The sequence below is a fragment of the Triticum aestivum genome, chromosome 1A, assembly GCF_018294505.1.
Source record: "Triticum aestivum cultivar Chinese Spring chromosome 1A, IWGSC CS RefSeq v2.1, whole genome shotgun sequence".
NCBI lineage: Eukaryota > Viridiplantae > Streptophyta > Magnoliopsida > Poales > Poaceae > Triticum > Triticum aestivum.
Window position 1 is genome coordinate 15,583,056 of NC_057794.1, and position 21,150 is coordinate 15,604,205.

Here is a 21,150-nt window from a genome sequence, read left to right on the forward strand (position 1 = left end):
CATCTAAGTCTAGAACCATACCATCAAACTTACTATGAGATTGGTGCAACAACGCTAGTTTATTTTCTAATTTTTTTTTGAGATCCAAAGTTTATTTTCTAATGAGTTGTTGCTTGCTGTTGTCCGCTGCTTTTGGTTTATCAATCGTGTGTGTTGAGTTGTCTTTCTTGTGCCAGGCCCAATAGCGAAAACATTTTTTTTGTCTATTTCATTTTTTCTTTTTCTTTTTTTGTATTTCACTTTCTTTTTTCCCCTTTTCCCATTTCTTTTTTTCCTTTTTCCCATTTCTTTTGTAATTCCTTTTCTACTAGTCTTTTTCTTTCTTTTTTTTATTTTTCATAATTTCAAAATTTGTCTGAAATTTCAAGAAATATTTGAAAATTCAATAAATTTTTATTTTAAAAAAATGTTCATAAGTTCAAAAAATGTTCCTGTTTCAAATTTTATTCACAAATTCAAAATAGCAATTCTTGATCATTAAAAAATGTTCACCTTTCAAAATGTGTTCATAAGCTCATAAAATGTTCCTATTTCCAAACTTTGTTCACAACTTCAATAAATGTCCACAATGTTTGCTTCTTTTTAAAAAATTAGAGTTTTAAATTTTATTCACAGATGGAAAAAACGTTCCATTGTGTCCAAAATGTTCATGTTTTCAAAAGATGTTCCTATTTTCAAACATTTGTTCATAAATGAAAAAAATCCCTTTTTTGATTTGTTCAAAAATTCAAAAATTGTTTCTATTTGTCAAAAAATATCGAATTGAAAAAATGTTCCCGTTTTTCAAATTTTGTTCACAAATTCATACGTTCTTTCCGTTTCGAAATTGGGCCATGTTAACTTGAGAAACTGGCCCAGGCCCGCAAACCTCAAATCCCTGTGAAGCCCACATTCACATGCGGGCCCACAACCGTCGAAGCGATAAGGAGAGTGACAGCCGCTCAGCCCGCCGGCACACCCGACCAACTCTCGCTCACTCGCCGGAGGGAAACAGAGCAAAGATGACCACGGCGGCGGCGGCGACGACGATGCGTCTGTCTTCCCCGTTCAAGGCCCCGCCTCTCCGTCCTCCCTGCCACCGCGTCGTCCCGTCGAGGCGGGGCCCCGGGCGGGCTGGGCTGGCCGTCTCGGCGGCCGCCGGCGGGTCGCCCCCCACCGTGCTCGTCACCGGCGCCGGAGGACGAACAGGTAGATGCTACACATCCCGCTATCGTTTCCCCCTTCGCGTACTTTCGCCACACATTACTGCACGGTGCCACCGTCTCTTGGTGTTCCAGTGGGATACAGTTCAGTTCGTATTTGTGGGAGAATTTGCCGGCGGAGGCGGCGGTTTCTTGGAATCAAGATGCTTCACAACCTACTGAACCTCCCATTGATTCACAAATTACACTCCCGTTTGCGTACTGTAATCCGGCGTGCGCCTCTGACCTCTGCGCTGTGGCGACCCAGGCCAAATTGTGTACAAGAAGCTGAAGGAGAAGGCAGACCAGTTTGTGGCCAGAGGGCTGGTCAGGACGCCGGACAGCAAATCTAAGATCGATGGGGGCGATGACGTGTTCATCGGAGACATTAGGGATCCTGGGAGCATTGCGCCGGCGATCGACGGCATTGACGCGCTCATCATCCTCACCAGTGGGGTCCCGAAGATGAAGCCAGGGTTTGATCCTAGCAAAGGGGGTCGGCCCGAGTTTTACTTCGAGGAAGGGTCTGATCCTGAGCAGGTGACTGACTGACGAAACCACCTGTCAATGACAGTACTCATATTAGCAATATATGACAACTGGTGCATTTCTTTAGAGCTAATAATGCTTTTTGTTTGTTTTTCCCTTGTTTAAGGTGGATTGGATAGGCCAAAAGAACCAAATCGACGCTGGTAAATCTTCACCTTTGTCTTGTTCTGTTAGAGCATTATACAATGTTTAGTGTGTATTGAAATGATTGGTCCGTCGACCTTTTACTTGTCTGCTCTCTTGGTTTTTTCATCTTCTTTAATTATCCATGCAGCCAAGAGCATTGGTGTAAAGCAGATAGTTTTGGTTGGATCCATGGGTGGAACAGATCTCAACCATCCATTAAACAAGCTTGGGAATGGGAATATACTGGTATATAGCTTGTTTGACAATATTTTTATATGTTCTTTCCTATACTTTTGTGTGCATGAATATATCATGTATCATTTTTATATGTATCATTTTGTGTGAATGATCAATTGCTCTTCTAATTTGCAGGTGTGGAAACGGAAGGCAGAACAGTACCTAGCGGACTCTGGTGTACCATATACAATTATAAGGTTATAACACAAACTCATTCGTTGGTGCTATTTGCGGGATGAGACTTATTCTTGCATGTTCCGCAAAGATTTCTTTTGTCACATTTAATTTATGTAATAGACTGCCAGTCACTTTTTTCTCTCCGTAGATGATCAATCATAAAAGTAATTCTATATATCTGTGATGAAGGAAGAAAACAACAAAACAACAGAAGTGCATGATGGAGTATGAAGCACCACAAAGAAAATTAATTTAGTATAAGAAATCAAAAATTTCAATTTCTTTCATAGGGACATTAATTGTTGGAGTATTTTCCACCAACAATCGTGTTGATAAAATACCTTTTCCACATCCCATCTCTTTCCAGGGCTGGAGGACTACAAGACAAAGATGGTGGTGTGCGTGAGTTGATTGTTGGAAAGGATGACGAGATCTTGAAGACGGAAACAAAAACTATTGCCAGGGCAGATGTTGCAGAAGTTTGCATACAGGTACCTTTATAGAACAAAACACATGTTTCTGTACATAAACTACTGCTCAATCTTTTTTTCATCATCTGCCATATATATTTGTTGCATCTATCTATGCCTTACTGGCTAGTGGTCGCTACCACTGATCCATCTGTGCCTTTCCTGTGTAGGCCTTGCTATTTGAGGAAGCAAAGTTCAAGGCATTTGATCTGGCTTCAAAACCTGAAGGTGAAGGAACACCGACGACAGATTTTAAGTCTGTTTTTGCACAAATTGCTACTCGCTTCTAAGAAGACAAGATCATTCTGGCCAATGAAATGGGGACAGTTTTTTAATTAGGCGATATGGAATTTGTACCGGGTCAGGTTAGTGTTCTGTTTATTAATTAAGAAAATGCAACATTTTATTTTATGCACTATTACTCAATAGTGATTTGTTTGTTTATGTCTTTTCTTTGTGGTGCACAACATGTTTATAGCCGTTCTGTTACCTGGTTGATCGGTCTTAATATGGATGTGCGGCCTTACTATTTGCAGTTAGTTTATTTTGTTAAATAAAGGTAGGAAGTGCTTGTCCTTCAGGGGTCATGTTGCCATGATGTTCTGGGGTCTACATGATTTAGTTTCAAGTTAATTCATTTGCTAGTCTATACAAAGAGTTATCCATATTGCGTATGTATAGTCCTACCAATTAGTTGGTAAGTATAATTTGAATTGTAAATTTGTTAGGAATATAAAATGCCCAAGCTTGTTCTGTAGCAAAAGTAAAAGTGACATGTCATCTCCTTCCAGATTGTCTCTGATGTTCTGCCAACAGAAGAAATATTCTGCTCTACTTAGAGCCATTCTGTAAAAATTACACAGCCATCTAAGCTCCTCACAACATTACCAGATTTAACAATATAACCAACTCGAATCTCATTTCCGAGATTTTTATGCATTGTTCACTTGCAAATTTATTTTTTCACTTTCTTATTTGCACGTTCTATTTAAAACATGATATTTCTGTGCCGTTGATGTTAAGACTCTGTAGTATGTTAACTGAGAGGCTCTGGTGCATGAAACATCACATAACTTAGGAGCTAGAATTTACACGGGTGAACATCACTTCACGGGTTTCTGAGAGAATTAAGGATTGTTTGGTATGATTTGTCTTGCACTTATCGAGCTGCGCAGCTGACCTATATTACCTAATATGTGCATACTAGTTCATTTGATTGGATTTTGGATTCGTTTATAGAAACCTTGTCTTGATTAAGTACAATTACCGTCTTCAAACCAGAAATGGCATTTTCTCTGACCTTCCATGTCGCTTATTTTGAGAGGTAGGCAGTGCAATAATCTCCTTCACAGTATTTCCACTAATCTCTTGTCTAGTATGACCAATAAACTGATCAAAACAATAACCAAGTACACATAGTTAATATTCGTTAAAAAGAAACCCGGATTCATTTATAGAGCAACTTTCTAGAACAGTTTGTTCAGAAATTGAAAAGAACACAAAAGTAAAGTACAATTTTACAGTCGCCTTATATTTATTTCCTACATATGTCATGTATGTTGCACAGCTGAACCAAATCAAAACATGTTGAGTATCAACATTAGAATCCCCATCCCATCTCTTTCCAAGATACGTAGTTCCCAATGCTCATCTGATGAAAGAATATCTTACAGTGTTCAGCTTTAGATACATGGTGCTGAGAATCATGCAAGTAGATACCGAGGCGGGAAGTTGCCCACGCATGTTCGCACACTTGAAAAACCGCTTGGATCATACTGATCATCGTATATTTCATTAGGTTTCCATTTAGATATAGCATAAAGTACTCTCCCTTTCCATCCTTGTAGCAGCCAACCGCGATCTTCAACAGCAAAGAATTCCTCATGATAAAGTGAGTTCTTCATGTGAACTATTTTCTTTAAGATGGCTGGATCGACAGGAAGCTGCTCGAACCCAGCCTTGAGGAACCTTGCTTGCCACTGCCTGTAACTTTCTGGCCTCTCAGTCCTTTCTGCATCCTCACATGCTATGATGTTAAGTGCATCCCGCCTAAATAGGATCCTCTCAATCATCTTTCTTGCTTCATTATCCCGTGGAACATTTGCATCAAGTATGTCAAACATTGAAGAGTAATGGAGCATAACCTCTTTGAATCGTTGTATGAAGAAGGGAGAACTGTGAAACCCATTCACGTTGCCAGAAATAAAAACCTTTGGGTTCATCCGCCTCATAGTTTTCAGCAGCTCATTCCTTGCGCCATTTATGGCTTCGGTTTCATGACCAAGATTCTTCATCCGGAATATGCAGTTGATTATGAGAACTTCATCCTCGGCAATGTTAAGATCCTCAATTTTAATGGTCTCCCATCTTGAAGCGGCAATGCCCTGATACTGAAATGGTACCTTGAACATGTTTGCATAATCAGCCAACCGCTTACCTGTCTCCTCGATCATTTCGCAGGGGCGCAAACTTTGCTGGGGAGTGTCTATACCTGTGATCCGAAGCTTAGGGGCTCCCTCTTCTTGCTGTGCAAACCTCTGAATCATTAATGGCCACTGAAAGCCAAAGCCGATGCCGAAATCGACGATGTGAACCCTTGGTTGCCTTTGTGAGACATCAAAAATAGTTTGGTTGGCAAAGTAGTATGACACCCTTTTGAAAGGGCAAGCTGCAAGAAAAAGGCTGTAAGCCTCTAACCAATCTGTGGTATTTGTTGGCCTCTCCATGAGGTTGTGATAAATCTGACTCCCGCTCCCAGCCAAGCGTGCCTCGAGGCCGTCCACCAAATAAAATGCCAGCCTCTGAGTACAATCACCATCTGCAGAAGAGTGTTGTCTTATCTTCAATATCAGTTCACTGGCCAATAGCTGGTGGTCTTCTGCCACAGCCTGTGCACAATGGATGAGGAGAGTCCTGAGATCAACCAACTCTTTCCTTGGCCGCTTCCTAGCCCATAGCTTCTGATGGGCACGTCCTTTGCTCCGGCCTTTCAGCAAGTTATTGTCTCCTTTCCCTGCCATCCTTTCCCGCAGTCTTCTTATTTGGTCGGAACGACCATAGCATAGCAGAACTCGGTCGAAATTTTCATTTCGAATTATTGCACAAGTGGTGATGGCATGATGTTTATTGCTCCTTCCTTCCAAGATATCCCAGTCCCTTTGGTCTGCCACCTCAAAGGTCGTGTTTTCGCTCCTCTCTCCTACTTTTGCATTTGCAGTCAGTTTGGAAATAGAAAGTATGCCATTCTCTAAATATATCACCAGCTTATCAATACTTGAAGCAAATATCTTTTCCTCCTTGACACCTCTCTGACAATGCAAGGCAGGGAAGCCAGATCCGGAAGTCCATCCAACACTTATCAATGGCTGGTTTGGTAGAAAAACACTCCTATTGCAGATATATGGACTCGTCGGGGTTGTTAAGGGCTGTACCAAGCTGTAACTTGAACAGTCATTACTGAAGCTAGTGCTCCCGAGCCTCTTGTAACAGCTGATCGCACTCTTATCAGGGTTGTCTTTTTCGTTGTTGCTATGCAGTGGTGGCCAGTTAGTAGCCGGCGCGTATACCTGTCGAAGAATGTCACGGAACGGCTTCTCAGCAACCTGGAGAGCAGCCTCCTCTTGGCATATGTCAACCCCCTCGTCAATGTCTTCCATCAGCATCTGACTTATGCAGTGAAGAGCATAGTTTGATGTAATCCGGCGGTGCTCAGGGCTACCCTCTGCAGCAATCTGAACTTGGTTTTGTCCAAGGCTGGTTACTCCACCATATGTGCTTGCTTGGTTGGCTGGGGAAAGAACTGTGGCGTGTGGACCACTCAGCTGGTAGTTGTACACAGTGAATTGCTGCTGAGAAGTGGAATCACTGTCGTATCGTTGGTCGGTTGCTGCAATGGTGTCCAGATTGTCACGGAGAGGTTCAATCGCCATTGTGGAAAGTCTGATTTCCACCTCCCGCAGTAGATATATGGTTCTTCTTTGTCCCACAGCAAATAAATCAGCTTGTTTCCTGGAACAAGAAAAATGGGAACTGGAAGCTAAATTATGTGAGACCAATTTCGGTTCACCTTGCTCGTGTGCTACAATCTAGAATGCCCGTTAAATGGAATTCTGATCAGCGAGCTCTTTTTTTCTTCATTTCCTTCACCTTCTGCTTCTTCCTTTTTTATTCGAGATTCAGCTTATGATTGTTTTTGGCACGCCATTACCGATTGAAAAAAAATGAAGGCTTGCAGACACGAGAATAACTATTTTAGCCGGTTAAACATATTACTAATGTAGTAATGTTTAAGCATCAATAACAGAAACAGCACACCTAAAACGATTTTGAATCTATGACACGCTTAATACCACTGCTCAGGCTCCTCATCTGAGCAAGTAGCAAACGTAGGGAAGCACACACCTTGGTTATTGAGCAGCAGTAGCAGCAGATCCAGTGCTTTGACAGAAGAGTAGTGAGGATGTGGGCTATGAAGGAAGAGTAGTGAGGCTGTGGTGTTGATGTAAACTAATTTTTTTTGTTGCTCTTCTTGTTGCTTTGTTCCCAATGTCAGACATGGTGATTATGACAGAGAATGAGTCCAGATTACAGCAGTTGTCCTGTCGATTAGTTCTAGGCCTGGCTGCGCATCGGATGTATAAAAAAGTGTTCATTAGGAACGCGTGCAGGGGTTTCAACATTATTAAGGTTCCTAATTGAATTGTTAAAAAAGGAGATTCACTGTAAAAAGAAAATTTTCTTTCTTTTCCATTTGATAGTTGATATATGTAATGGCCTTGCTCGATTTTTTCAAGGATAGTTTGTTGTACTTTATCTCATTAAAATAATCTGATTTATTTCGTGATTATCTTAGTTCAAAATTGAATTGTCAGTGCCTAGCTATTCTGATGAGATTTGCACTTATGTTCTGCCGTATCTGAAGTATTTGTACCAAATGTTTAATTAGTGTAACTGCCTTTGAATTTTATTTACAACATCCACAGCAGTGTTAGTTGTCATGTCATGAAAATGCACGTCTGGATTCAATCTATACTACTAGAAGAACATGTAAAAAACTACTAGAAAAAGAAAGTAAAACAACATCTGTTAAAAATCAACATAATTGAAAAGAAAAGGAGGCCCTGTTCAAAGAAACTTGTATTATTGTTTTTCATTTGATAGTTGACATATATAATGGTTGACTTTTTGGAGGGTAGTCTGTTGTACCAAGTTTGTTCTTGGTTTTCGCCTAGGCCTAGCCAGTGCGACCTTGTATTGATGTCTCACTACTAAGATCCATGTAACACTGACCGGCGAAAATGTGTCATCACAGATGAGTTTCTAGCCGGTCAGTGCCTCGGGGTCAGTGATGACTACCTCATCAGTGATGGGCCAGTTGGCCCGAATGTGATGAGATTATCACAGACTGGCCGACCTGGCAGTAATGACTATGTAGAGAAGGTCGGAACGGATGCTTTCACTGACGAGCCACTATGTAGGACCAGTCAGTGGTAGTGAAATAACACAGATGGGTTGGCCTGACAGTGTTGATAGCTTGTGGAGACCGTTGTGCACCACAGTACTGACATGTTTTAACATAGAGGCAGGTCAGTGATGACCGAGCATCACTACTGGATAATGCAGCCCCAGCCGCAGTCCCGGACAGTGCAGCCCCAGTTTTCTCGAGCAGTTTGTTCAGAAATTAAATAGAGCGACAGAGGCAAAGTATTGCACAGTTGCCTTTTGCTACATATGGTCGTGTAGTTCCGCAGTTGAACCAAATCAAAACATGTTGAATATCAACATTTCAATCACCATCCCACCTTCTTCCAAAGTGGTACTTCCCAATGCTCATCTGACGAAAGAATATCTTACGGTATTCAGCAATTTAGACCCATTGCGTTGAGAATGATGCAAGTAACTACGGAGGCAATAAGTTGCCTACTGATGTTTGTGCACTTGAAAAACTGTTCAAATCTTACGGATTATCATACGTTTCATTAGGTTTCCATTTGGATATAGCCTTTCCATCCTTGTATCAGCCAACCGCGATGTTCAACAGCAAAGAATTCCTCGTGATAAAGTGAGTTCTTCATATGTACTCTTTTGAAGAAGGCTGGAGCCACAGGAAGCTGCTGGAACCCAGCCTTGAAGAACCTTGCTTGCCACTGCCTGTAACTTTCTGGCCTCTCAGTTCTGTCTGCGCCCTCAACATGCTATGATGTTAAGTGCATCCCCCCAAATAGGATCCTCTCAATCATCTTTCTTGCTTCATTATCCCGTGGAACATTAGCATCAAGCATATCAAGCATTGAAGAGTAATGGAACATAGCCTCTTTGAAGCATTGTATGAAGAAGGGAGAACTATGCAACATTCACGGTGCCAGCAATAAAAACCTTTGGGTTCATCCTCCTCATAGTTTTCATTACCTCATCTCTTGCGCTATTTATGCCTTCGGTTTCATGACCAAGATTCTTCATCCGGAATATGCAGTTGATTATGAGAACTTCATCCTCGGCAATGCCCTGATACTGAAAAGGTAAATTGAACATGTTTGCATAGTCAGCCAACCGCTTCCCTGTCTCCTTGATCATTTCACAGGGGCGGAAACCTGGTTGGCGGACTTCTATGCCTGTGATCCGAAGCTTAGGGGCTCCTCCTTCTTGCCGTGCAAACCTCTGAATCATTGATGGCCACTGAAAGCCGAAGCTGATGCCAAAATCGACGATGTGCACCTTTGGTCGCCTTTGTGAGACATCAAGAATAGTTTGGTTGGCAAAATTGTATGACACCCTTTTGAAAGGGCAAGTTGCAAGAAAAAGGCTGTAAGCCTCTAACCAATCTGTGGTAAACCTGACTCCCGATCCCAGGCAAGCTCTCCTCAAGGCCATCCACCAAGTAAAATGCCAGTCTCTGATTACAATCACCATCTGCTGAGGAGTGTTGTCTTATCTTCTTGAGGAGTTCACTGGCAAACAGGTGGTTGTCTTCTGCCACAGCTTCTGCAGAATGGATGAGGAGAGCCCTGAGATCAACCTACTCTTTCCTCTGTTGCTTTCTAGCCCATAGCTTCTGACGCCCTTTGCTCCGGCCTTTCGGTGAGTTCTTGTTTCCTTGCCCCGCGATCCTTTCTCGCAGTCTTGTTATCCTGTCGGAACTCTTCCAACCATAGCATAGCAGAACTCGGTCGAAATTTTCATTTCGAATTATTGCCCAAGTGGTGATGACATGATGTTTATTGCTCCTTCCTTGAAAGATACCCCAGCCCCTTTGGTCTGCCGCCTCAAAGATTGCGTTTTCGCTCATCTCTCCTACTTTTGCTTTTGTAGTCAGTTGGGAAATCAAGGCAATGAAGCCAGATTCGGAAGTCCATCCAAAACTTATCAACGGATGATTTGGTAAAAGACTCCTTGCAGGCATATGGACTCAACGGGGTTGCTAAGGGCTGTAACACGTTGTGACTGGAATGGTCATTACTGAAGCGAGTGCTCCAGAGCCTCTTGTAATGGCTGGTCCCACTCTTATCAGCGGCGAGTCAGTGGCCGGCGTGTATACCTCCCCAAGAATGTCATGGAATGGCTTCTCAGCATCCTGCAGAGCAGCCTCCCCTTGGCATATGTCGACCCTCTCGTCAGACGTCTTCCATCAGCATCTGGCTTATGTAGTGAAGAGCATCGTTTGATCTGATCTGGCGGTGCTCAGGGCTACACCCTGCGCTAATCTGAAATTGGTTTTGTCCAAGGCTGCTGTTGACTCTGCACAACCCAGGGCTAGTGACTCCACCGAGCAGATATGTGCTTGCTTGCTTTGCTGGGGAAAGAACTGTAGTGTGGACCACTCAGGTCGTAGTTGTACACGGTGAGTTGCTGCTGGGAAGAGGAATCACTATCGTTTGGTTGGTCGATTGCTGTGACGGCGTCCAGATTGTCACGGAGAGGTTCAATCGCCATTCTGGAAAGTCTGCTTTCCACCTCAATATATGAGATAAATGATTCTTCTTTGTCCCACAGCAAATGAATCAGCTTGTTTCCTGGAAGAAGAAAAAAAGGGGAAATTGAAGCTAAATTATGTGAGATGAATTTCGGTTCACCTTGCTCATGTGCTACAATCTAGAATATCCGTAAAACGGAATTCTGTTCAGTGAGCTATTTTTTCTCTCACCTTCTGCCTCTTCCTTTTTTATTGGAGATTCAGCTTATGATTGTTTTTGGCACGCCGTTACCGATGAAAAATAAAAATAAAATTCTGTAGGTTTGCAGACACGAGAATGACCATTTTAGCCGGTTAAACCTGTCGTAGTGTTTAAGCATCAATAACAGAAACATCACACCTAAAGCGATTTTGAATCTACGATGCACCTAATACCGCTGCTCATTTTTATTCGCAGGAGGCTCCTCATCTGATCAAGTAGCAAAAGTAGGGAAGCATGCACCTTGTTATTGAGCAGAAGAAGCAGCAGATCGTTGTGCTTTGAGAGAAGAGTTCTGAGGATTTGGGCTATGAAAGAAGAGTAGTGAGACTGGTGTTGATGTAAACTATTTTTTTTTCTTCTTGTTGCTTTGTTCCCAACGTCGGACATGGTAATTGTGACAGAGAATGAGTCCAGATTACCGCAGTTATCCAGGCGATTAGTTCTAGGCTAGACGTATAAAAAATTGTTTATTAGGAACGCTTGCCTGGGTTTCAACATTAATACGGTTCCTAATTGAATTGATAAAAAAAATCTGAGGTAATAAAAAAAAGGAGATGCACTATTCAAAGAATTCTTCTTTCTTTTCCACTTGATAGTTGATATATATATATAATGGTATTGATTGAATTTTTCGAGGATAGTTTATTGTACTTTATCTCATTAAAATAATCTGATCTAATTTTTTCATGATTTGAATTGTTGGTGCCTAGCTAGTCTCATGAGATTTGCACTTGTGTTGTATTAATTGTTTAAGGAGTGTTAATTATCAGGTCAAGAAATGCACATCCACATTCAACCTATAGTGCTACTAGAAGAACAGGTCAAAAAAAAGTAGACAAAGAAAATAAAATATAAGCTATTAAAAACTCTGATGTAATTGAAAGAAAAGGAGGCACTGTTCAAAGAAACTTGTATTTTTTTTCAGTTGATAGTTGATATATACAATGGTTGAATTTTTGGAGGGAAGTTTGTTGCCCTTTATCTCGTTAAACCATAAGATATTTTTAGTAATAATTTTCACTGTGTTTGAGAGGTATAGTGGTATCATATTTGCTTCATAGTATAAAGCTTTTAAATTAAGACTTAAGTCTGATCAGATGAATAAATTAGAGCAAGCAAGGAAGATAAATCCTGCTCAAATTCAAAGGTTTTTGTGATTCTCGCAAGGAACATCTTTAGCTTACATATCACATGAAAACTAAGTGTTAGATGGGCGGATAAACATGTTTCGAAAGCAAGAGATCAAAATATAAGTTGCATTTTTTTTCTGAAAAAAAAGGGAGACCCCTTACTGCTTGCCCAGTTGAAATAAAAATGACTTAGGACATGAAGTTGTGAATTGTCCACTAATGAATTAAGTAGTAAGGTGTGGAAGCCTTGATGATCATCCTAACGGTGGAGATGTGCTATTATATGTCATAGTCTTTTTATCTCTGCTCATTTCGTTAACCGGTGATGGACTCATACTTCTATGAATATCTGCACCTCATAAATCTCAGCTGACCTTGTGTTTCACAAGCTGCGGTGCTTGCTTGGGGATGAGCAAGACTTAGGCTTGGGAGTTGATGATTCCAAAATGTATGATGATTTTGATGGTTATTTTGTGCCTACACTATAGGCTTTGTGGAATTTCACCGCGTTCACGCACTGCTTTTTGTCGGTTTTTCCTAGGATACGTCTTTTGAAATAAATGAAGCATTATATAAGGAATCCCAAAAATTATGGTGGAATCACGTCAATCAATGTGATTATTATCTACCATAAAAAGAATAAAACAATTGGAGGCACTTGGATCCCACGAAGCTCAAACAAAGTGCAAGACAGCCAATCATACGAGTGCACATGGTCATATGGTGCGGCGCCGCCTCCCCATGTCGATTGCTTCTACCCCGTGCAATCGGATCGGGGATAGGAGACATATGCACAATTGAACACATCCAGAAGGCAGAAACCCCGCCTCCGGAAAGCATCCAGAGGGGGGAATTGGCAAGGAGGAGATCGTCATCTTCACCACCACATGCAAGGGAACGACGACATCATCATCATCACCATCATCCATCTTCATCTCATTGTGATACCGAAACCCTAATGGATCATTGCCTGTATTACTCGTTCATATCATTCATGTTTATCATCATTGCTTAGGAGATGGAACATCAATAAGGATTTGAGTTCCTCTGTTGAATGCTTTGTTTATGCCCTGTTTGTTTGGGCTTATGCTTCAGCTTTTGCAGATTTTTCACTTTCGCCTAAAAGCCAAAAGGCTCCTAAATAGAAGCTTTTGGCTTCTATTTTTAGCTTATACCATCATATAACAATATTGATTCATAAGCCAAAACCCCATATTTATGAGCCTTTTAGGGTTTTAAGCCTAAGTGGAAAAGCTGCAAAAACAGAAGCATAAGCCCAAACAAATAGGGCTTTAATAAACTTCGTGAATGTTGTGAAGGGACCCCACCCAGCATTGTCGCCGCAAGGTCATGAAGTGTATCACAGTCGTTGTAAATATTAGGAAGTGAAGGTAATTAGAGGTGACGGTAAAAGCATTCACCCATAAATTTTAATTACAATTGATAGGGGAATTATGGAGAACCCTTAGTGAGTCCGCGTCCACGGGGAAACCCTTAATTGCCGTAGTTGTAACATGCAGGGGAAGACTATGGTGGTGGCGTGCGTGGCATGAAGTCTACCTAGAGTAGAACACGTTCTCTGCCCGGCTATGTTCAGCATAATCGTCAAGAGTGGCTTAAGTATCCAAAGAATATGTTGTTTCGTAGGTCACGTTAGAAACATACCAATAGGAATTCCAGACTCCCTGAGAATGCTCTACTCCTCTGTCAGTTCCACTTGTTACTCATGCTACTGTTTTTATTCTGTTTATGTTATTTACTTTTAGTCCATACTTCATTCAAACCCATTATTTATTTCCGCCCTCATTTTGCTTTGAGTCTACAATTACTTGCAGGCATAAGTTCATAAGTCACTACAAGAGACAACACCTAATTCATGTGCTTCCTCGATACTCTTACTGTTGGGGAACGTTGCATGGAAAACAAAAAAAATTCTACGCATACACAAGATCTATCCATGGAGATGCATAGCTACAAGAGGGGAGAGTGTGTCTACGTACCCTAGTAGACCATAAGCGGAAGCGTTTATTAACGCGGTTGATGTAGTCGAACTTCTTTGCGATCCAATCAATCAAGTACCGAACGTACGACACCTCCGCGTTCAGCTCGATGACGTCCTCACCTTCTTGATCCAGCAAGACGGGCGGAGTAGTAGATGAGTTCCGGTAGCACGACGACGTGGTGATGGTGGTGGTGATGTTATATCTCTGCAGGGCTTCACCTAAGCACTTCGAAAATATGACCGAGGGATGAAACTGTGGAGAGGGACGCCGCACACGGCTAAGAGATTGTCGTGGTCTATGTGTGGCACCCGCTCCCACATATATATAGGTGGGGGAGAGGGGAGGCAGCCAGGAGGCGTCCCCAAGGAGGTTGAATCCTCATTGGGCTCCTGCCCTAGCCTCCTTCCTTATTTGTGCACTGGAGGAAGGCAGGGGGAGGTGCCCCTCCCCCCTTTCCTTTCTCTCATGAGGAGGGAAATGGCAGGAGGGGCCAACCCTCCCCCTTTCCTTCCCCTAGGGCCGGCGGCCAGGGAGAGGGGCGCACCAGCCCCTTGTGGGCTGGTGTGTTCCCCCTTTGGCCCATTAAGCCTCCCGGGGCTTCCCGGAACCCCTTCCGGTGATCCGATAACTAACCGGTACCTCCCGAAACACTTCCGGTGTTCAAATATCATCGTCCTATATACCAATCTTTATCTCCAGACCATTCTGGAGCTCCTCATCGTGTTTGTGATCTCATTCGGGACTCCGAACAACATTCGGTCACCAAATCACATAACTCGTATAATACTATATCGTCAACGAACGTTAAGCGTGCGGACCCTACGAGTTCGAGAACTATGTAGACATGACCGAGACACATCTCCGGTCAATAACCAATAGCGGAATGTGGATGCCCATATTGGTTCCTACATATTCTACGAAGATCATTACCGGTCGAACCTTATGACAACATACGTAATTCCCTTTGTCTATTGGTATGTTACTTGTCTGAGATTCGATCGTGGTATCTTCATACCTAGTTCAATATCGTTACCGACAAGTCTCTTTACTCGTTCCGCAATACATCATCTCGTAACTAACTCCTTAGTCACTTTGCTTGCAAGCTTCTTATGATGTGTATTACCGAGAGGGCCTAGAGATACCTCTCCGATACTCAGAGTGACAAATTCTAATCTCGATCCATGCAAACTCAATAGACACCTTCGAAGATACATTTAGAGCATCTTTATGATCAGCCAGTTACGTTGTGACGTTTGATAGCACACAAGGTATTCCTCCGGTATCTGGGAGTTGCATGATCTCATAGTCGAAGGAATATGTATTTGACATTAAGAAAGCAATAGCAATAAACTGAACGATCATATGCTAAGCTAACGGATGGGTCTTGTCCATCACATCATTCTCCTAATGATGTGATCCCGTTATCAAATGACACCACATGTCTATGGTTAGGAAACCTTAATCATCTTCGAGCAACGAGCTAGTCTAGTAGAGGCTTACTAGGGACACGGTATTTGTTTATGTATCCACACATGTATCTAAGTTTCCGATTAATAAAATTCTAGCATGAATAATAAACTTTTATCATGAATAAGGAAATATAATAATAACAACTTTATTATTGCGTCTAGAGCGTATTTCCATCACTTACTTGGAAAAAGTTACAACTAAACCTTGTGCACTTGTAGGCCATCAGACAACTCGGTCCAGACGTATGAGGGCGTTTTGTGGGTCAACATTGGAGATGCCCTAAGGTATTGGAGAAGGTTTGCAATCGATATCCAAATCATGTCATTGAACCTTAAATTCCATTTTCGATGGGATGGAAATGGAGGTACCACCATCTTCACTAACTACCTAGTTTGTGCTTGGTTTTCACCTAGGCCGTGTCAATGCAACCTTGTATGTATTGACATGTTCACCCAATATATGGAACTCACATCTTTGTCATCTGATTTCATTTAGGAGTCATTCACAAAAAATGATTTCATTTTGTTAGAAACTTAGGTAGTTCTCAGTTATGTTTAATCTAGATTAGCATCAGCATACGATAACTAACATGGAAAATCACATACGGGATACTAGGAACATCTAGCATACATGCAATTGGTCCAGAGGCACATGTCAACGGAGAGAGATTCGGAACATAAGAAATCAACTTTGATGCAACAACATCATCAACCATGGTGGCGAAGATGAGGCGGTCGTCCGTTGTAGAGGAAGTAGACGGGTTGTCGTGGATGTAACTAAATTTGAGCGAGCAGTCGCGTCTAGATGCTCCCCAAAAACCTTATCACCCCTCACGTGGTGCAGTTTTCTTTCAAAGGTCTGTTGGGATGGGGTCGTCGGAGAAGCAACTTAGCACAAGGAACACAACTAAAGAGATACATCTGACACATGATGAAAGAATTATCTGGGAGTAGAAAACGGGTACACCAATAAATTTAGTTCCCCCCAAAAGGTGCATAACATTAGCTCAAACTCAACTCATGAAACGCAACACGTGTGTGTTGCGTGGCATGAAGCAAGTGAGAGTGCGCATTGTTGCTCTCTTTTCTCATGCTACAAGAGTAGTATATAAGGTCCACTTTTATAAATTAAAGAAAAGGTCCACTTTTTATATTGCTGTTACTTTTTCTCAACTAGCATAAACGTACTAAAATTACACATTTGCTATGCAATTGGAATGATCCGTTGAGATTTTAATTTTTTTACTAAGCTAAGGCACAAGATTTAGTGGGTGAGACCCATAAAATCTACACATTTTTTTAAACAAGATAAAATCTACACATTTAAGACACTTCTTTTGTTGAACAGTAAGAACATTTGCATTTGTTTACACGAGGACTTTTATTTTTTGTTTTTCGCACCGGGAGGGTCTATTTGGGAGCAACTATCTCAAGGGTACCCCTTGAAAGGGTCCTGTGGATGTCACTTTTGCCAGTGCTCCACTGTGCCAGATGGTGTGACCCTGCGCTGCCATGTGTCACACACTAGATGCTTCTCTCACGAAATGGTTTTTTGGAATATTTCTTAGCTTTTTTGGTTTTTATGGGTTTTAGTTCCTCTTTTTGGGTTTTCCCTTTATTTGTGGGAGCTTTACCCTTGCAAAAGTACAAATTAGTTTTTTTAGGAGGAGGAAGTACAAATTAGTTTGCTTTTTTTAACGGCATACATACGAAGTCATCGTAGGCATCTCGTCGTCGACGGCAACGTCTTCTTTCACTAAATGCGCATCGTCGGAAATCCTGAAAATACGAGCACCGGGACTTGAACCCTGATGTGCTGAGAATACCACATTCTCTTTAACCATCCAACCATAGGTTGGTTCACACAAATTAGTTTGCTTGGAAGCACAAAACAACGGGTTCTAGAGTGATTAGATGGGCCTAACGTGACACAGCCTAGGGCCCAGGCCCAGTAAAACACGACCTCCAGAAAAAAAAAAACTTAAGCAAATACGTAAACGCTCTCCGAAGGCGGAGAAACTCCCCTCCTCTCCTCTGCGACGTCTTCTCCATGGCCGCCAAGAGGAAGCCCGGCAGGTCGCCGGCGGCGGCGGCGAATGCGAACTCGTAAGCGAAGGATGACGACGCGGAGGGCCTATTCTCCGCCCCACACTCTGCGCCCGCCTCCAACTAAGGTCTCTGCTCCCACCTCCAAGGTCCCTCCTCTCTCCGATTCCCCGTATCTATGTTGCCCTAGTGATTTGTCGCACGTCTTTTTTGAGAAAAATCTGTACATATGGTTTCCAAAGTTCCAATCTGGATGGTTAAAATGACGCTCACAGTTAAAATTTTAGAAGTTTGACCCAAGACATGTCCAAAACTCCACTTGTTTGTGATATGGAGAGAGTAATATGTGAACATCAGTGCATTCTATCGGATTCGTTGATAGTAACCTTGTTTATATTAGTACTAACTTTGTACCTACATTTGGGACGGAGGGAGTATTTTTTTTTGCGAATGAACCTTGTTTATATTAGTAAGTACGTACAATTGCTTCAAATCAGAAATGAGAATCCTCTGATCTTCCATATCGCCAGTTTTGAGAGATGGGCAGTGCAATATTCTACTGTAATTTACAGCAAATCCAGTGTCTAGGTATGGTAGTATTTCCACTAATCTCATGTCTTGTGGACCCAATACAGTTTATTCAGAAATTAAAAAGGACAGACGCAAATTATTTTACAGTCACCTTTTTGCTTGTTTCCAACACACGGACACGGTCGTCAAGTTGTACAGTTGGACCAATCAAAAGTTATGAACTTTCAAATCCCCATCACATCTGCTTCCAAGATAGTTCCTGATGCTCACTTGACAAAAGAACATCTTACAGTAAAAAGCAGTTGGTGCACTTGAAAAACTGTTTGAATCTTACTGATCATCGTATGTTTCATTAGGCTTCCATTTAGATATAGCATAAAGTACTCTCCCTTTCCATCCTTGTAGCAGCCAACCGCGATCTTCAACAGCAAAGAATTCCTTGTGATAATGTGAGTTGTTCATGTGTACTCTTTTCAAGAAGGCTGGATCCACAGGAAGCTGCTGGAACCCAGCCTTGAGAAATCTTGCTTGCCACTGCCTGTAACTTTCTGGCCTCTCAGTTCTGTCTGCGCCCTCACATGCTATGATATTAAGTGCATCTGTCCCAAATCGGATCCTCTCAATCATCTTTCTTGCCTTATTATCCCGTGGAACATTTGCATCAAGCATATCAAACATTGGAGAGTAATGGAGCATAACCTCTTTGAATCGTTGTATGAAGAAGGGAGAACTGTGTAACCCATTCATTGTGCCAGAAATAAAAATCTTTGGGTTCATCCTCCTCATAGTTTTCATTACCTCATCCCTTGCGCTATTTATTCCTGCGGTTTCATGACCAAGATTCTTCATCCGGAATATGCAGTTGATTATGAGAACTTCATCCTCGTCAATGTTAAGATCCTCAATTTTGATGGTCTCCCATCTTGAAGCTGCAATGCCCTGATACTGAAAAGGTACCTTGAACATGTTTGCATAATCAGCCAACCGCTTCCCTGTCTCCTCAATCATTTCGCAGGGGTGTAAACCTGGCTGGGGAATGTCTATACCTGTGATCCGAAGCTTAGGGGCTCCCTCTTCTTGCTGTGAAAACCTCTGAATCATTAATGGCCACTGAAGGCCGAAGCCGATACCGAAATCAACGATGTGCACCCTTGGTTGCCCTTGTGAAACACCAAGAATTGCTTGGCTGGCAAAGTAGTGTGACGTCCTGTCGAAAGGGCAGGATGCATGAAAAAGACTGTACGCAACTAACCAATCTGTTCTACTTGTTCGCCTCTCCATGAGGTTGCGATAAACCTGACCCCCAGTCCCAGCCAAGCGTGCCGCGAGGCCATCTGCCAAGTAAAATGCTAGTCTCTGAGTACAATCACCATCTGCTGAGGAGTGTTCTCTTATCTTCTTTAGAAGTTCATTGGCGAACAGGTGGTTGTCTTCTGCCACAGCTTGTGCGCACTGGAAGAGGAGAGCCCTGATATCAACGAACTCTTGCCTCTGTTGCTTCCTAGCCCATAGCTTCTGACGCCCTTTGCTCCAGCCTTTCAGTGTGTTATTGCTTCCTGTCTCTGCCATCCTTTCCCGCAGTCTTCTTATTTGGTCGGAACGACCATAGCATAGCAGAACTCGGTCGAAATTTTCATTTCGAATTATTGCACAAGTGGTGATGGCATGATGTTTATTGCTCCTTCCTTGAAAGATACCCCAGCCCCTTTGGTCTGCCACCTCAAAGATTGTGTTTTCACCCCTCTCTCCTACTTTTGCCTTCGTAGTCAGTTGGGAAATATGTAGTATGTCATTCTTGAAACATATCACCACGTTATCAATACTTGGAGCAAATATATTTTCCTCGTCGACACTTCTCTGACGATGCAAGTTAGGGAAGCCAGATCCAGAAGTCCATCCAACACTTATCAATGGCTGGTTTGGTTGAGAAAGACTCCTATTGCAAATATCTGGACTCAACGGGGTTGTCAAGGGCTGTACCAAGCTGTAACTGGAACAGTCATTACTGAAGCTAGTGCTCCAGAGCCTCTTGTAACAGCTGGTCCCACTCTTATCAGGGCTGTCTTGTTTGTTGTTGCTATACAAAGCCGGTGTGTATACCTGTCCAAGAATGTCACGGAATGGCTGCTCAGTAGCCTGGATAGCTGCCTCCCCTTGGCATATGTCGACCCTCTCGTCGACGTCTTCCATTAGCATCTGGCTTATGTAGTGAAGAGCATCGTTTGATCTGATCTGGCGGTGCTCAGGGCTACACCCTGCGCCGATCTGAAATTGGTTTTGTCCAAGGCTGCTGTTGACACTGCACAACCCAGGGCCAGTGACTCCACCGAGCAGATCTGTGCTTGCTTGGTTGGCTGGGGAAAGAACTGTAGAGGGTGGACCACTCAGGTCATAGTTGTACATGGTGAGTTGCTGCTGGGAAGAGGAATCACCATCGTTTGGTTGGTCGGTTGGTGTGACGGTGTCCAGATTGTCACGGAGAGGCTCAATCGCCATTGTGGAAAGTCTGATTTCCACCTCAATATGAGATATATGATTCTTCTTTGTCCTACAGCAAATGAACCAGCTTGCTTCCTGGAAGAAGGAAAAAGGGAAATGGAAGCTAAATTATGTGAGAGGAATTTCGGTTCAGCTTGCTCATGTGCTACAATCTAGAATGTCTGTGAAACGGATTTCTGCCCAGCGAGCTCCCTTTTTTTTTCCTTCACCTTATGCTTCTTCCTTTTTATTAGAGATTCAGCTTATGATTGTTTTGGCATGCCATACTGATCGAAAACTAATTCCAAAGGCTTGCAGACACGAGAATAACTACTTTACCCGGTTAAATATAGAATCTATGACGCGCTTAATACCACTGCTCAGTTTTATCTGCAGGAGGCTTCGCAAGTAGCAAAAGTAGGGAATCACACACCTTGGTTATTTAGCAGCAGCAGCAGCAGCAGATCCAGTGCTCTGAGAAGAGTAGTGGGGATGTGGGCTATGAAAGAATAGTAGTGAGCTTGTGGTGTTGATGTGAACTAAATTTGTCGTTCCTCTACCTTATGCCTTTGTTCCCAACGT

General features: G+C 42.5%; 3 protein-coding genes across 3 annotated transcripts; 1 reads left to right on the forward strand and 2 right to left on the reverse strand.

Moving 5' to 3' along the window:
• Nucleotides 1-1,025: 1,025 nt before the first annotated feature.
• Nucleotides 1,026-11,482, forward strand: LOC123186688 (uncharacterized protein At5g02240; the record flags this gene model as incomplete). Its single annotated transcript, XM_044598407.1, is given in 8 exon segments — nucleotides 1,026-1,188; nucleotides 1,450-1,721; nucleotides 1,837-1,873; nucleotides 2,005-2,102; nucleotides 2,229-2,290; nucleotides 2,638-2,761; nucleotides 2,911-3,105; nucleotides 11,107-11,482. Coding segments are annotated over 7 exon segments (876 nt in total), but the record flags the coding sequence as incomplete, so codon positions are not given.
• LOC123186678 (scarecrow-like protein 34) lies at nucleotides 4,444-6,669 on the reverse strand. The gene has a single exon (XM_044598396.1). The coding sequence runs from the start codon at nucleotides 6,667-6,669 to the stop codon at nucleotides 4,444-4,446; it is 2,226 nt and encodes a 741-aa protein (XP_044454331.1).
• A 6,235-nt stretch (nucleotides 11,483-17,717) lies between the features above and the next one.
• Nucleotides 17,718-20,915, reverse strand: LOC123186708 (scarecrow-like protein 34). The gene has a single exon (XM_044598426.1). The coding sequence runs from the start codon at nucleotides 20,584-20,586 to the stop codon at nucleotides 18,421-18,423; it is 2,166 nt and encodes a 721-aa protein (XP_044454361.1). The 5' UTR covers nucleotides 20,587-20,915; the 3' UTR covers nucleotides 17,718-18,420.
• Between the last annotated feature and the right edge of the window lie 235 nt (nucleotides 20,916-21,150).